General features: G+C 34.7%; 1 protein-coding gene across 1 annotated transcript in view; it reads left to right on the plus strand.

Moving 5' to 3' along the window:
• NDUFS4 (NADH:ubiquinone oxidoreductase subunit S4) overlaps nt 1–17,704 on the plus strand; it is a 120,943-nt gene that overhangs the window by 50,915 nt on the left and 52,324 nt on the right. Inside the window, exon 2 of the mRNA XM_065874696.1 lies at nt 286–364. Within this exon, the coding sequence (XP_065730768.1) occupies nt 286–364 (79 nt within the window). The remainder of the gene's footprint in view (nt 1–285; nt 365–17,704) is intronic.

The following is a 17,704-nucleotide window of genomic DNA, read 5'->3' on the forward strand; positions in this document are numbered from 1 at the left end:
TAGAGAGCAGAACAGTTCTTGTCACTGGCGGCCCTTCTATGACAGAGAGCCTATAGACTGCCATAAAGTACAGCCTGTTGTGAACTGTCAAGTGAGAGTCTGCCAGAAACTCAGCAGACAGAACTAATTGGGGAGAAAAAGGATTTTTGTGCCCTCTTCTATTTCTTTCTATTCTTTTTGTTTTATAAGACAGATACTGTTAAAGTAGCTGGTTTCTGTAAGATTTGTCTGCCTCTCTTTTCTCATTGCATGGATCACTTTTTAACTTAAAGTCTTTCACTGCAGGTCGCTGAGCACTTCCACATGGAGGTTGGCACAGGACCAAACTCGAGACACGCAACTCATAACGGTTGATGAAAAATTGGTAAGAATTCTCTACTATACACTGCTAGGATTCTGCCTTCAGGGTTATTTTTGTACAACAGATTTTTCAGATGGTGTTCTGGGTTCTTCTAGGAAAAGTGTATATAAATTTTAAGAAGAAATAATCATTACAAAAAGATAATTTGTGTTAAGCATTTTACACAAATATATACAAACATTAAAATTACAAAAGGCTTCCATTTTTGTGGCATTTATAAGTAGGAATCAATATTTTTATAATGAATATATTATTTTTAATTTTCTCAGTTACACTCCTATTTAAGTTGTAAGAACTTACCAGTACTATCTAAAATTAAGTATATTGGGTTTTTCTGGAGCCAATTATTGTAATTTTTACTTGTGTATATATGTGTGTGTACACACACACATCCTATTTCTGCATTATGCATGAGAGATTACAACTAACAATACATGAGTAAGGTTCTTCTGTTAATCAGCAGCAGATAGAATTTTGGTCATCGTCACTTATAGAATTTTTCAGTGTGTGGTGTTACTTTAGATGCAACTTGTTATTTATACCTATATTGTACAATGGCATAAATTTTGTAAAGTTTCTAAGACTTCTAGTAAAAATGTGTAATCATATAAACATGCTTTTCATTTTATATCTGGTTTACAATTATCAGATATACGGGTATGTTTCTTGACTACTCCCTTTCTAATTGTACATTCTTTTGTCACTTAATTTTGAACCTGTAAACATAATTTAAATAATGGGTCACACTTAAGTTTCTGTTTGCACCATTAAAGATATAAATAGATAAATAAATAGACAAGTACAGACAATTTGGAAGGCTGGTTATGCCTAAGACTGCTTGGTTTTGTCTTTAAATTATCTCTTAGATCTGCCTCCTGACCTTGCCATCATCCTAGTCAAGGCTACCATCATTTTTCACATAGATTGCTGCCCTGTTTCTTAATTGATCTCCATAGATACTTTAATCTTCCTCTAATTCACTTTCCACAGATAACCAGAATAGTCTTTTTAAAATGCTGGTTGTGTCATCCTTTTGTGTAAAATCCTTTGGTGTTTTTTACTGACCTGAGAGTAAACATTAAAATCCTATCATGGCCTTTGAGGTCTTGTGTGATTTAACTCCTATCTTTCTAAGTTTATCTTGTGCCTCTGTCTTTTACACTCTGTGCTTCAACCACAGCAAGCCTGGAACTTGCTGTTCTTCTTTCCTGCTTCAGGGCATTCAGATTTCAGTTAATTATGCCCAGCTGCTTTTTACCAATTCCCTAGCTCTTCATCCAGGTACCATCTACCTGTTCATCAAGTGTTAATCAGATGTCACTTGCTGGGAGTTCCTTGATGGTCCAGTGGTTAGGACTCCATGCTTCTACTGCAGAGGGCCCAGGTTCTGTCCCTGGTTGGGGAACTAAGATCTTGCATGCCACGTGGCTCAGCCTAAAACCCCCCCAAAAAACCAAACAAAAAAACCAAATGTCACTTGCTTAGTCAAGTATAAGAGAAATGAGACAGGTGTGTGTGTGAGAGGAGGAGGATTTACACATGCCATATGTTCATTAATTAATGAAGGTACTATTATTTTACCTTTTCCAATGACCATCTCTTTTAAGCCCCAAGAGATTACTTTCTTGTTCCAGTATTATGAGGTTTACTCTCTATAATAAAGTTTCAAATTTTAGAGAGTTTGTTAGTAGCACTTGTAAGTTCTTTTCTTTCTATTCAGTTTGCAAAATGAATAAGTCAGAGAGCAATCTATTGCTCTAAAAAGGTGCTATGAAGCATACCAGAGAGGTATACAGGCTGCTTTGAATTTTGTGTTTTTAATGATATCCCCTAAAATCAGTTGTATAGTTTTAATGAATTTTGTTGCCCTTTTTAGATTTTCCCTAGCTTTGTTATGTCTTTCTTGAAGTATAGTAGTCAAAATGTCAGTGTGATATTCCAGTTGAAATCAGTTGAAGTCTTATGTATAATTATTCATAGTTCTTTTTTTTTTTTTTTGTGGTACACGGGCCTCTCACTGCTGTGGCCTCTCCCATTGCGGAGCACAGGCTCTGGACGCGCAGGCCCAGCAGCCATGGTCCACGGGTCCAGCCGCTCCGCGGCACGCGGGATCCCCCTGGACTGGGGCACGAACCCACGTCCCCCGCATCGGCAGGCGGACCCTCAACCACTGCGCCACCAGGGAAGCCTTATTCATAGTTCTTGAAGTGATACTTAATATGGATAACTGAAACCCATAGGTAATTTTCAAACCTAAGTTTTTGCCATTCATTTAGTTTTATATTAAAATGAAAGTATTAAGTAATCAGATAGGTAACATAATGCCAGTAGGGGTTTCATGTCGTCTTGTTCCTACACACTGTTGGATGGAGAGTTTAATAAGTAGCATAATGACAAGACCAGGGGCTGAAGGGTACTTCCAGAAATATTGAGCAATTGGAATTGATTATGCTTGCATTTTGAACAAAAAATGATTCTAAAAATGTATATATCAACATTAATGATAAAAATATTTCAAAATGTGAAGTAAATCCTCATGCGTGTTTTAAAAGGAGATGTGGAAACAGCATTTTAATGTCACTATTATATACGGTAAACCTATTTGTTAACTTAGTATACCATTTTTATTAATTACTCAACACTACTGTTATAGACTACTGTTATATTTGTATCTGAAATTGGATAGAAGCTTGAATCTTAATTGGAAGGTAAGGGAACTAGCTATTATGATTTCTATTGAACACTGTTATATATTTTAAAAATTAATACAGGTATACCTATTAAAGCCCAGTGATTAAGCATATGGACTAAACTTAGTTGGGGACCAATTTCAGTGGTTATTCTAGTTTTAGAAAATGGATCTTAGGAATTTAAAACCAAAGGATAACTTTAGATGTTACCTAGTTATATTACTTCATCAGGTTGTTTTTCATCTAAAAAATTGTTTAACATTTTATTCAGGAGAAATCTGATGTGGGAATTCAGTTAGTAATAAACTAGATAAAAGCTGAACTGCTGGAGGGTGAGGGTTGAGAACATGAGGGAAGAAGACCTGTAAGTCTTCCCTAAGACATGCTCCTCTCGGGACTTCATAGAGTGAGAGTTGGAAGGATAATTTAATGTTCTGCCCTTTTTTTTATTGGACTGAACAACTGGTTCTTAAACTTCTGTTTTAAAAATTTCCAGCTGATTCTCATTTCTTTTGAGGCTGCTCTTTATGTCACTGATCAGTCATAATTATTAGAATGGTGTTTCTTATGTAGAAAAAAATAGTCTTTAAAACAAATGAAGGGGCTTCCCTGGTGGCGCAGTGGTTGAGAATCTGCCTGCCAATGTAGGGGACACGGGTTTGAGCCTTGGTCTAGGAAGATCCCACATGCCGCGGAGCAACTGGGCCTGTGCGCCACAACTACTGAGTCTGCGCATCTGGAGCCTGTGCTCTGCAACAAGAGAGGCCGCGATAGTGAGAGGCCCGTGGATCGCGATGAAGAGTGGCCCCTGCTCGCTGCAACTAGAGAAAGCCCTCGCACAGAAACGAAGACCCAACACAGCCAAAAATAAATAAATAAAATTAAAAAAAATATATCAAAAAAATACACAAAACAAATGAAGATGGAATAATTGTATATCCAAATGCAAAAAACCAAAAAACAACAAAAAACTTCATTCATACCTTGCACTATACTTAAGAATTAACTCAAAGCCCTAGATGTAAACTCATAGTCTGAAATATAAAACTGAAAATTGTAAAACTTGTAGAAGAAAATGTAGGAGAAAATCTTTGTAACTTTGGTTTGGATAAATAGTTTTTAGCTATAACACCAAAGCATAATTTATTTTTTAAAAAATTATGAGGTTGGACTTGCTCACAAATAAAATTTTCTTTCAAATTGCTTTGAAAGACATTGTTAAAAGAATGAAAAGACAAGCCATAGATTGGGAGAAAATATTTGACAAACATGTTATCTGATAAAGGAAATGTATCTGAAAATAAATCACTTATAACTAAATAATAAGATATTAACTTAAATAAAAATGAGCATACACTTTACCCAGAAGATACTCAGATGGGAAATAAACGCATGAAAAGATGCTTAACATCATTAGTGATTATGAAATTGCATATTAAAACTACAGTGAGCTCCCACAACACACTTATTTGAATGGCTTAAAAAAACTGACCATACCAAATGCTAGCAAGGATGCAGAGCTACTAGAACTCTCATAGGAATGCAAAATGGTACAACTATTTTGGAAAATAGTGTGGCAGTTTTTTATAAACATATGCTTATCATATAATCCAGTAGTCTCACTTCTGAATATTTACCAAAGTGAAATGAAATCTATGTTTACACAAAATCCTGCATGTAAATATTTTTAATAGCTTTATTAATAATTCCAGTAACTGGAAACACTCTGTCAGTGGATTTCTGCACACTGATTAGGAACGAACATGCTTCTTATTAGCATGCTTATTAGCATGCTTTATGCTAATAAGAAGCCAGACTCCAAGGCTACGTACATACTGTGTGATTTCATTCATTTGACATTTTAGAACAGGCAAAACTCTAGGAACAAAAAACTGATGAGTGGTTTTCAGGATTGGATGTGGGAGGAGGAATTAACTATAATGGGCATTAGAAAATTTTAGGGGGCGATGGAGAACTGTTCTATATCTTGATAGTCGTGTTGATTTTTTTGTCAAAACCGATATTTTTTGTGATGCATTTGTTAGAAAAAACCAGAACTGTACACTATAAAGGGTGGGTTTTACTGTTCGTCAGTTTTTTTAAAGGGAAAAGGTTGTTTCTTAATTTGGTGCTAAGCTGTTTCTTTATAAATAATGTCCATTGGTTCAAGATCTGCCCTTGGGCTTCTCTGGTGGCACAGTGGTTAAGAATCTGCCTGCCAATGCGGGGGACACGGATTCGATCCCTGGCCTGGGAAGATCCCACATGCCGCCAAGCAACTAAGTCCGTGCTCCACAACTACTGAGCCCGCATGCCACAACTACTGAGCCCACGCGCCTAGAGCCTGTCCTCCGCAATGAGAAGCCACTGCAGTGAGAGGCCTGTGCACCACAACGAAGAGTAGCCCCTGCTCACCACAACCAGAGAAAAGCCTGCACGCAGCAACAAAGACCCGATGCAGCCAAAAATAAAATAAAAATAAATAAATAAATTTATTTAAAAAAAAAAAGATCTGCCCTAATAATACATGGGGCATGCCATTTTCTACATGATAGCTTTCTGTATATTTGAAAACAGCTCTTTGGTTCTAAATCGGTGGTTCTCAAAGAGTGGTGGGGGGCTCAGGGAGCAGAACCCTTATAGAAGGTCCACAGAGTCAAACTATTTTCATAATTATTCAGAGACTTTATTTGCCCTTTTCAGTGCGTTGACTTTGACACGTATGTTACAAAAGCAACGGTGGCAAAACTGTTAGCACCTTAGTGTAAATAAAGGCAGTGGCCCTAACTGTGTGACCTGTCATTGTATCCTTCACTTCCCTGCATTTGAGGTTTCTTAAAAAAGAAGCTAGTTAATGTCTTTGATGAAGCAGTGAAAATTATTAATTTTTAAAAATCTCAATTCTGCATGTACACCTTTTTTATGTTCCATGTAGCAAAACAGAAGTATGCGTAAAACTCTTTGGCATACCGAAGTACAGTTGTATCAAGGAAAAACTTGTATGGTTGAGTTGCCATTGCAAACTGAACCTAGTCCTTTTCTTCATGGAACACCTTTTAGGTGAAAAAACAATAACAGATGACAGACACATTATGGTTGTTCAGTATTCAGTATGTGGTAGACATCTTTTCAGAAATAAACCTGTCACTTACAGGAAGTGTTGCCCATGATAAACTTCAAGCTTTGGAGTGAAAATTAGAATTTTTGTAGAACTTGATTCTGCCACTGATCTGAATGAGCTCGACAACTTCCCAGTACTTAAGGACTGTTCTAATGGGATTGATAGTGATATTAATGAATGTGACTTTTAAAATACTGTGTAATGAAATATGTTAACATTTGGAAGATCTGCATACTTCTGTGAACCATTATTTTCAGTAACTGACATATGATGGTTGTAAAATCATGAATGGGTAAAACTTTCTTTTTTTTGGTTAAATAAATTTATTTATTTTGGCTGCGTAGGGTCTTCGTTGCTGTGCACGGGCTTTCTCTAGTTATGGCAAGCGGGGGCTACTCTTCGTTGTGGTGTGTGGGCTTCTTATTGTGGTGGCTTCTCGTTGCGGAGCACGGGCTCTAGGCACGCGGACTTTAGCAGTTGTGGCACACGGGCTTCAGTAGCTGTGGCTTGCAGGCTCTAGAACGCAAGCTCAGTAGTTGTGGCGCACGGGCTTAGTCACTCTGTGGCATGTGGGATCTTCCTGGGCCAGGATCGAACCCATGTGCCCTGCATTGGCAGACGGATTCTTAACCACTGTGCCACCAGGGAAGTCCTGGTAAAATTTTCAATTAAAGTGCAAGAACCAGCCATGGATTTAATGAGAGAATGAAAATATTAAGGTTATTAAAATATTGCTCCCCCCTCTAATTACATATCTGTGCGGGGATGAGTTCTCTTCATATATAGTAAGCAAGACAACTTAGCCAACAGTTTGAATATAAGAACAGAAATCAGAATTCAGCTGTCTTCTATTAAGCTAGACATTAGAGATTTCAAAAGTGCTACTCTTCTCAAATTTTTAGTTTTTGAAATATACTTTTATAATGTTATTTATATTAGTATATAATTGATTTATTATTATTTTATACTAAGTTTATGTTTAAATTTCTTTCCATTTTAATTTCTTGTATGATAAATATCTATAGGTATATCTCATATAAGCAAAATCTCATTGGGGTTCCATAATATTTAAGAGTGTAAAGGAGTCTTGAGACCAAAATGTTTGAGAATCATTTTCCTAAGTCTTTTCTGGCTTAAACATCCCCAGGGCTTTGGTTCATTTTACATGAGTTTCAGTTAATTCATCATCTTGATTACCTTCCAGTTTGACTGAATCCCTTTTAAAATGTTGCCAGGATTTCTCATGATACTTCAGATGTATGGTGCAGGATATGGTGGGGATTATTACCTCTGTTCTCTTATTTTTTATTTATTTATTATTTTTTTTTGTGGTATGCGGGCCTCTCACTGTTGTGGCCTCTCCCGTTGCGGAGCACAGGCTCCAGACACGCAGGCTCAGTGGCCATGGCTCACGGGCCCAGCCGCTCTGCGGCATGTGGGATCTTCCCGGACTGGGGCACAAACCTGTGTCCCCTGCATCGGCAGGCGGACTCTCAACCACTGCGCCACCAGGGAAGCCCCACCTCTGTTTTTTTTTAATCTTAGCAGTCTAGTAAGGCAACTTAAAACTTAGGTCCTCAAACTTCTTCTTACGTGGATTTCTTGGAGAGCTAAAACCTCAGACCCTTTTTTATTTGTCCCGTCATGTTTCATTTCTTAAATCTTAAGTATATACTGCTTATTATTATTATTTAAAAAAAAATTTATTTATTTTTGGCTGCGTCAGGTCTTAGTTGTGGCACACAGGATCTTTCGTTGTGTGGCTCACAGGCTCAGTAGTTGCAGCACGTGGGCTTAGTTGCCCTGCGGCATGTGGGATCTTAGTTCCCCAACCAGGGATCAAATCCGTGTCCCCTGCGTTGAAAGGTGGATTCTCAGCCACTGGACCACCAGGGAACTCCCTATAATGCTTATTATTTTAAACTGTTATTAGATTAGCTCTAGGGGCATGTCACCAAGTAAACTTTAATTTTCTTTCTTTCTTTTTTTACTGTTATATCTGACAGGTAGAATTTAATATATATAACATAACAAATTAAAGGAATTTTTATAGTGTTTTGTGGATGTCGATACCATACAAAGAAAAAAACGTTTTATTCTGTGCATCAGTTGTATGTTGACAACTTGTATCCTATCCTTTCTTTTAGGAATAGAATGTAGAGGGATAAAGTCTGCTTAGCATTTTCTAGTGTAAAGAATTCTATTCTGTCATTTTAGAACTATACCTAATGTTCACATTGTTAGAAAACAAATCTTCAGAGAATAAAATTGTAGTAATACCTGGATTACTGCTAATAATGAATTTTATGTCAGAGCACATGGTAAATTTTTAATCAGTCATTCTTAATATCTTCTTTCTTGTGTATAAATTGCTAACTATCCTTTTCATTTATTCTTGCAACTAATAAAATGTTAAATATCAAGAGGTGATGACAGTGTCTTAGAATAATCTTGTTGATTTATGTAGAAGCACAGTGTTTAAAAAAAAATTTTGCGTGATGCAACTTTTGTGGGTTGCACCATTATTATTTTCAAATATGTGATACTTCCTACAGATAACAAGGAAAGCTAACGAATGGTTGTTTGCTAGGCCCTTGTTTTTTGTGGCAGGAGCTGCTGTGCTGTGGAGGTTGGGTGAAGAATGTTTTTGCCTTTGTGCTTATTAAGAGAGTAACTTTTTTTTCTTTATGCCACCCCACCCCAGTCTCCTTTCAGTACATTTGATGAATACACAAGTCCAATGAACACATTGTCTTTTTATATTCACTTGTATTATACAAAAGACAGAAGTTAAATTTTCAGTACTCTTTGAAGAGTGAGTAAAGGCTCCCCCACAAAGCAACTAAAGCATAACTTAGACCTGCATAGGTACATTTTTGATTTGCTTTTTAATCATTTGTAGTAAGTGTTTTAAAAATACTAATTCCTGTTTTTCACAATTACCTTATATTAGCTATCAACTGCTATAGTTAATCTTTTAACATACAAAAATAAAAAACTACCCCGATAAAATAAGAATTGATTTCAGTTTATTAATAAAAATAATGTGAAATAAGCCTTAATAGTTTGACATTAGTATATTACTTCCATAAAATTATGTTATATGCCATCTTTCCTTCATTCTTCATTTATTTATTCATTAAATACTTACTGAGCACATAAGTGTGCCAGGCACTATCCTTCAGTGTTTATATTGATACGTTCAGTGGTTTGTTTTCATTTAGGTACTTGGTTATTTTATCTAAAAACTATTAAGCACCACCTGTTTTAAATTTTATAAAGGTGTTACACTTAGTTATACATGCAATCTCAACATACAAGCATGTAAGAAAGGAAACTTTTTTGTTTTAGCTATCTGTAAATCTCAAATTTGTGGCGTGGGGTGAAAGATGGCTACGATTTCTAAACTTTTTTTTTCTTTTGAAAAATTACGATAGTACACACTATTAATGTAAAATCCTAATATTTTAGATGTTTTACGTAGTCTGTATTAATATCTTTATTTAAAAATTAGGTGTGCATGTAAAATAAATAGAGTCAGTGTTTTGAATATTGCCAATTTTTTGTTTGGCTGTTTGACAGTTACTTCCAAATAGCAGTAACACAGCAGTTAAAGGTTTGTTACTTGTTGATACTTGCAATAATTAATTGCTACTTGATTAAGCACATGTTATTAACACATTCAGCCAACAAATATTGCTGTTTTAGAATGTCTGCAAGCAGCAAGTTATTTAATATAAATTTATTGTCACTTTAATAAGTTTTGAATTTTTTCATTGCTTGTATTACTGTAAGAAATTTTAAAAATGAATGATTTTTGCAAGTCTTTCAAAATAAATCCATATTTGCAGCACCAGTATTTGTTTTATGTTATTTTTGCCTCCTACAATACTAAAAGTTTATAGATGAAAACTTTTTATAAGTCTGGAAACTTGAATTAAAAATCGGTCATTAAGAGGTGACCTGCACAAAAAGATAAACCTAAGTTAAAGGCTTATATTTGCTTTGACTGCTTGCTTTTTTTTTTTTTTTTAAGGGGTCAGTTTTCTTTTGGTGAGATTACTTTCTTTTGGTGTATGGCAGTGCTATCTCTGCTAGATTATTGGAAGGAGTAGTGTCTGCGATTGGGGTTATACAGCCTTCTAGCATCTCAAGTGTCTGTTTTGTCTGGACTTTCCTCACGCAGCATTCTTGTGCAAAAATTTCAAGGCTTTAGTCTGGAGTACCAGGTCAAAGGATATGTCTCTTTGAAGGGTAGACAGGAGTTTTTTATGTTTTATTCACTAAGTAGTATTTCATTTTACATCAAAGACTAGTAGCCTTTGAGAACCTTCTATGGTGGCAGTTTAGCATGAAAGTTTTTTTTCTTTAAGACTTGCACTAAATATGGAATAATGTTTTTTCATGTTTTTTACTTTGCAGATGCTTATTTATATTCTTGTATTTAGATGAGACTATTAAAAAGAGAGAAGTGTTGACTAAATATAAATGTTAGTTTGCAATATAGTTTTAGGTTTTAAAAACAGCAATAGTTTTTTACAATGTACTGCTCTCTGTTGGTTTTACGTTACCCACGAACTACTGAAGAAAATTGGTGAATAGCTTTTAAGATTGTAGCAATACTATTGCTTAAAATTCTAAGGAAGAAGTAATGACTAATGATTTTGGTAGTGTAAATTGTATAGTGAAATGGCCATTCTTTAATTGGCCTTTTTTCAAGTACTGGTGTGTGTGTGTGTGGAGGGTGGGAGGGCATTGATTTTGGAAAATATAAAAAATTCAAGTAATGAAAAATGTTAAGACTTAGTATAGCTAGAAATAAATGTGTTCCCTTCTGCACTTTTGGTATAGGTTAATCAGTAAATGTATTATGTACCAGTAGCATTAATCCCCATAGTAAGTGATTGCTTACATGTTTAGAAGATTATTAAATTGTATATAATATTCCTGTTACATGACATAATATACCTCAGCATTTGAACTTATATTAAAATAGCTTGTTTTATGTTTATGGGTAAAACATGCTCTTAAATTACTGAATTCTATTAAATTAATAGAATTAATCGATCATTTAAATAGAAATATTTGTACTCTTATTAATGACATGTCATTAGTTTTAAAACAACTTCAGTTAACTCTTACATTTAACACGGATTAAAACAAGTCAGATCAATTATTATATACAGTTATTTTAAATAAAATTATATTGGTAAATACAGAACTTTGTGTTCTAAAATATACTCCCAATTAAAATAAGGTATTTTCACATACTGTCAAGCTATATAAAACTTGTACTAGCTAAATACAGAGAAAATGAATGTTATAATAGTTTTAATATGCAGACAGGAACCATTTAAACTTAAATAGAGAATGATCTTTCTTTATTAAAATTGTTTAAGGAACAAAAGATTTTTCCTCTGAAGTATTCAACCATCTCTATTATCTGTGATTCTTCAGCAATTAAAGCAGATTTATTTTCCTCTTTGTTCCTACTTGGAATACTTGAACAATGCTGGAGAATTGAACTGACTGGAATGTTTTATCTTTCAAAAGCTTTAAAGTTCTATGTACCAATTAGTAAAATACAGTAAAGGTTTAAACTGTTAATAGCCACAACATCTTTAATGCATAGATCTGTAGTATGCTAGCGCTGTATAACAGTTCTCTATTGTATGTCTCTTTTAAGGAGAGTAACTGTGTCAGTTCTTTTCTTGCTTTGCTACCTGCTGTGTATGGAAATTGTGTATAGTACTTGACACTTGCTTTCAAGAATTTAAAATTCTTGCATGTTATTATGTAGGAGCTTTGGCCCTCAATAAAGTAGAATTGATAATATTTTACTTGTTTGGATTTTACATTAAGATTTTTTTGGCTATATTTTAGAGATTATACAATTTATATGTGAAAATACATTACCTTTTTTAAAAAATGAATTCAAAGTCATAAGCTGTATATTATCCTCTTAAAAATTGGTTGTCTAATTTTATTTATTTAACTGAATATAAACTAATCATCAAGGTTTATATCAGAGTATGTAGATATATGATGCTTTATTTTATACTGTGAGTGTAGGTGGGACTTTGTTGTTGTTGTTTGTTTCTTTGGTAGTAGAAAGAATATTTTGTTTTTAGAGTTATAGCTTTTTTCATCGGCCAGCTTGCCAGATAATTTCAAAAATTAATTCCAAATACCCACATTAAATTTGTTAAAAGCCTCATGTCCATCATCTTATAGTAAGTTCTTAATGAACGCAGGAGTGAGAAGAAATGAAGAAAATAGGAGTAACATCTTATAGTGACAATTATTTTTTCTCTTTATATCATGTATCTCTGGGAATAGAATTTGAGCAAAGGAAAGGAAAATGCAGACCTTGGAATTTGAGACTAGCAAACATCGAATCTGTTTCTGTCTTCAGGCTTTCTAATCTTATATGACTTAATCTGTGCTCTGATTTTACTCTTTAGGAGGCCACTTGAAAGCTTGCAAATATCATTCATGTTTTACAAGATGAGGAGGCTTAAAATGTAGGGCAGTGATATGGAAGCTTTACTGCTTGCAGTGTACTATGTGTCCACAAAACTCTCTCTTTATTAGGCATACTTTTCAAGATATGTGTGAATAGGCATTTTATTCAGGTCCTGTTTCATGTTTAATATTTTATTTGTTTCAACTTTGAGTTTATTGCATGTTAGTTAATGAGGGTCTTTTTAAATTTTAATGCTTCCAATAAAATAGGTATAAAAAATAATCTTGGCTTTCTCTAAGCAACATATAGGACACAAATATACCAAAACATTGGGCTGAGAATGCTAATTTAAATTCAAGAATTGAGGATCTGATTAGTGTAATGATTTGCATCTGTTACAATGACTACTGAATATGTATTGTTATAATTAAAATCTATCAATTAAAAAGATTTTTAAGCCTAATTCAGTAGTTAGAAATTTGACATCCAAAAATTTAAAATAAGGTTACTGTTTTAGTAAGCTTTATAATGTATAAAACATTCATACCATGGCTGGTGTGGCATGTGCCTAGAGTGTTTGGAGACTAAAATTCCTCTAGAGCTGGGAGTTTTCAACTATGACAATCTGTAGGTGTTTGTGAAGATCCTTCAAGGGATTTTTTTTTTTTTTTAACTCATCCTTTATTTATAATATAAAATCATATTGTACTTTTTCATTTGTTCATTCAATTATTTGAGCACCTGCTATGTACCATATTCTAGGCCCTGGGGATATAACAGTAAATAAGGAACAGCATCATTCCCCTTAGAGCTTGTATCAATATTTTCATGTGTAAGCATATGCCAACTTTATTTCTAAATGATTAAAATATTTGCATAGATTGATGAATGTTATAGGAAAAAAAAGCAAGGTGATAGGGTAGAGAATACCTGGGGGTTTGGGTAGAAAAAGTGTTATTTATAGGGCAATCAAGGAAAGACACTTTGAGATGATATGAAATAAGAACTAAGATTTGAATGAGGAGGAGCCAGCTATGTGAGAAGCCAGCGTAAGAGCATACCAGGTAGAGGAAAAGGGTAAGGCCTTCAAGTGTTAACTAGCTGGTGGTAGTAGTCAAAGAGGAGAAGGAAAGCTATGTGACATAGTGAGAAATGGGGAGAGTGATAGGAAGTGAGGTCAGAGAGGTAGGAAGGAGCTGGATTAGGTAAGATTTTAGGTCCATGGTAACAAGTGTGAATATTATCCTAATTTTAATGGGAAGCCATTATAGGGTTTTAAGTAGGAAAGTGATTTGATCTGATTTACTGCTCAAAAAAGCTTGAGAATTACTTAGCTATTACAGTTAAAGTTTACTTCATAGAAGCTTGAAGTGATTTGTTTGTTGCTATTTTTATTTACTCATATGCCTCTTTTGGACATTCATGAAATTTTTATAGTTTTCACAAAGTTTTCTACAAGCAATTGAATTTTTAACAACTACTTTTTAAAAAGGACCACAGTTTTTGTCTGTGCATTTTAGATTTTACATATGGTATAACAATTCACTGATTTGTCTATTAAAGAATCTTCTGAATTTGAAATTGCTTTTTTATAAAGGTCATATTGTGAGCTGGAGTAATAAATTCATCTTCTTCCTCTAATTTTCCACTCTCCATGGCCCTCCTACACTGACTCCCCTCCACCCCCACCCCCAAAAGGGGTCGGGAAATAGTGGAGATTTGTCATCAGGGTGAAGAAAGATAAGAAATTGTCTGAGCTGCTGTCCACCAGATTAGGTGCTGACAAAGCCCCAGATATGTTTGTATTACCCACTGTTTGTATGTTTTTTTCCCTCTGTCTCTGTGACTCTCTGTTCCTCTTTTGCTGACTATGTAGCTGATAGTCATCTGTCTCTCCTTCTCTTTCTGGCTGCTTGTGTTTCCTCCTACCCCCGTACTGTCCCCCCTTTTCAATGGCTATTTCTTTCTCCTCCTCTGCACTTTCCACCTCTGTCTCTGTCTGGCTTTGACTCTCTGGCCAATTCTTTGGCTATCATTATTCTTTTCTTTTTTTCACTCTTATGTGTCTCTTCTGTTCCCCTTGTTGTTCTTCCTCTCTTGCTCTTCTTTCTCCACACTTATGTGCCTTTTGCCCTTTTTCTTCTTTCTTTGTTTCTTTTTTCCTCTCCTTCTTCCAAAATGATGGAAGAGCTACATCAGATATAGAGAAGAGAGACAAAGATGACTCTACCCTCTAACTGCATTTTTCTTTCAGTCTTATTTCCCCCTTTGGGAATATACAGGACTTTTGAAGACATTTACTAACTGTAAGAAGAAATACCATGACTTGTACATTATATTACTTGAAATTTTCAATCTAGTGAGAAACTTGGGATATTAGAAAGACCATGGACTTATTTACTGATATAGCATTATATCTTTAAATCTCTTTTTTTAGCCGTGTGACCTTGAGCATGTTATTTAACCTCTGTGAGTGTCCTCATAAAGTGAAAACACTTTTAGAGTAATTTTTTTGTTTTAATTAATTTATTTCTTTATTTTTGGCTGCATTGGGTCTTCGTTGCTGCTCATGGGCTTTCTTTAGTTGTGATGAGAGGGCGTTTCTCTTCGTTGTGGTGCACAGGCTTCTCATTGCGGTGACTTCTCTTGTTGTGGAGCATGGGCTCTAGGCATGCGGGCTTCAGTAGTTGTGGCTCACAGGCTCTAGAGCGCAGGCTCAGTAGTTGTGGCACATGGGCTTAGCTGCTGCGTGGCATGTGGTGTCTTCCCGGACCAGGGCTTGAACCCGTGTTCCCTGCATTGGCAGGCAGATTCTTAACCACCGCACCACCAGGGAAGTCCTTAGAGTTGTTTCGAAAGTTAATTGAGAATACCTACATTAAACAATAGGAGAACACAACATCTTGTTTATTTCATCATTCAGTAAAAGTACCCCCCCCCCCTTTTTTTCCTGTTTGGAGTTATTAGTCTGAAAAGAAAAGCAAACTGAAATTATAACCCTTATCCTTAATTGAATCTGAATTAGTTGAGAAGACTACTGTTCTAAGTCAATTTGCTATTCAGGTATTGAGTTCTTGGGGATCTTGGAGCAAAATATTGGTCTCAATTACAGTGGTCTTATATTAGTGAAGTGTGTTCATTTGTGTATGTCAGTGTATGTCGAGTTGGTATTTAATGATTTTTGTCATATAATTTGCCTTTTTCTTACAGCCTGTGGCATTTTACTAAATAATCTGTGATATTACTATTTTTCTTTACATAGTTTCTGCCGATCAGTTGTGTAGATGTATTGCTGTATGATTATTATTCCCATGAGAAACTTCTTCAGTCATTTATAACCTATTTTTAACGGTGCGAATTTTTTTTTTTTTTTTTTTTTTTTTTTTTGCGGTACGCGGGCCTCTCACTGCTGCGGCCTCTCCCGCTGCGGAGCACAGGCTCCGGACGCGCAGGCCCAGCAGCCATGGCTCACGGGCCCAGCCGCTCCGCGGCATGTGGGATCTTCCCGGACCGGGGCACGAACCCGCGTCCCCTGCACGGTGCGGCAGGCGGACTCTCAACCACTGCGCCACCAGGGAAGCCCAAACGGTGCGAATTTTAAACTGTATTACTCCAAAGAAGTTTTTGAAGGCATTATTCTTGGTATTAAACTTCATATTTGGTCATTAAACTGTAATTAAAAATTTTTTGATTTTAATAAACATGTACATTGTAGAAATATTAACTTGGAAATATTAACATAAAAAAATTAAAATCACCTTTAATGTCATAGTCTTGGTGAATTTACTTCTTTTTTATATGAAAATTTAAACAGCAACAGCCAACATACTTATATAAAACACAGATTATGCTTTGTAGTTTGATGTCCTGTTTTTTTCACTTTATTTGCATTATGTTGTGAATATCTTTGTCTTTAAAATTATTCAAAAGAATGATTGTAAATGGATATATAATCTCCCATTATATGGCTATACCTAATAACTTCTCTTGTTATACTGCAGGTTGTTTACAATTTTTTGCAATTATACACAATGTTAGAATGAATATCTCTATTCCTAAGTCTAATCTTTGATAACATCTTTATTTTAGGATTGATTCTTTGAAGTGGGATTACTAAATCAAAGGGCTTATTTAATATTAATATTTTAAATATTTTTGATACCTAAAGATAATAACCTTCTTGAGTGGTTTTTACTAATGAACTATATATAATTTTAGAGATATGGCTCTTCATGGGCTGTTTTTTTTTCTAGTATACATTATCCAGTTCTATAGATGCCTTTCAAACGTTGACACATGGGGTTTAACAAGTTCTGTACAACAGATAAATACTATACATCTAAGAATTAGAAAATAATAAAAATGCATAGTACTTAAATGATGTACCATTGAATTAGAAAGTACTTCAAAGCTCAATACATCCTGAGGATCAGCATTATGAACTTAGCTATCACCGTACTATCAGTTTGTGGGCGTGCAGGCTGATAAATTTATATCATAAATAAATGTAAAATATTAGGCCACTGCATAGCAATTAGTACTACTGCTATTACCATTTTTTATAATGCATTGTAACAGGGTTTGTTATATAAAGAATGTATCTGAGAAATATTCTCCAGATCTTATGTGTCAGTCTATATTCTTTCTTGTTACAAAGCCTTCCAGAACAATGCAAGGTGATCATCCACTAATATATCTACAGTATTATCTTCATCATTTATTTGGTGAACTACATTATTTTTGATTTCTAATTTAATTTTATTGTCAATAACACACTCTTTACGATTTCAATTTTGAAATTTTTTTTAGACTTTTTATTTTTACGGCTCAGAATATGGTCTTTTTTGATTAACGTTTCATGTACATTTGGAAAGAATGCGTAGTTTTTTAGTTTTACGGTTTGGTGATCTATAAATTTAAGTTTAGGTTGGTTAATAGCATTGTTCAAGTTTTCTTTATCCTTACTGATATTTTTGTCTTTGTCTTCTGTCAGTTACTGAGAGAGAAGTGTTAACATCTCAAAATATAATTTGTTTCTTCTGTTAGTTGGATCACTTTTTTGCTTC

The sequence above is a fragment of the Phocoena phocoena genome, chromosome 3, assembly GCF_963924675.1.
Source record: "Phocoena phocoena chromosome 3, mPhoPho1.1, whole genome shotgun sequence".
NCBI lineage: Eukaryota > Metazoa > Chordata > Mammalia > Artiodactyla > Phocoenidae > Phocoena > Phocoena phocoena.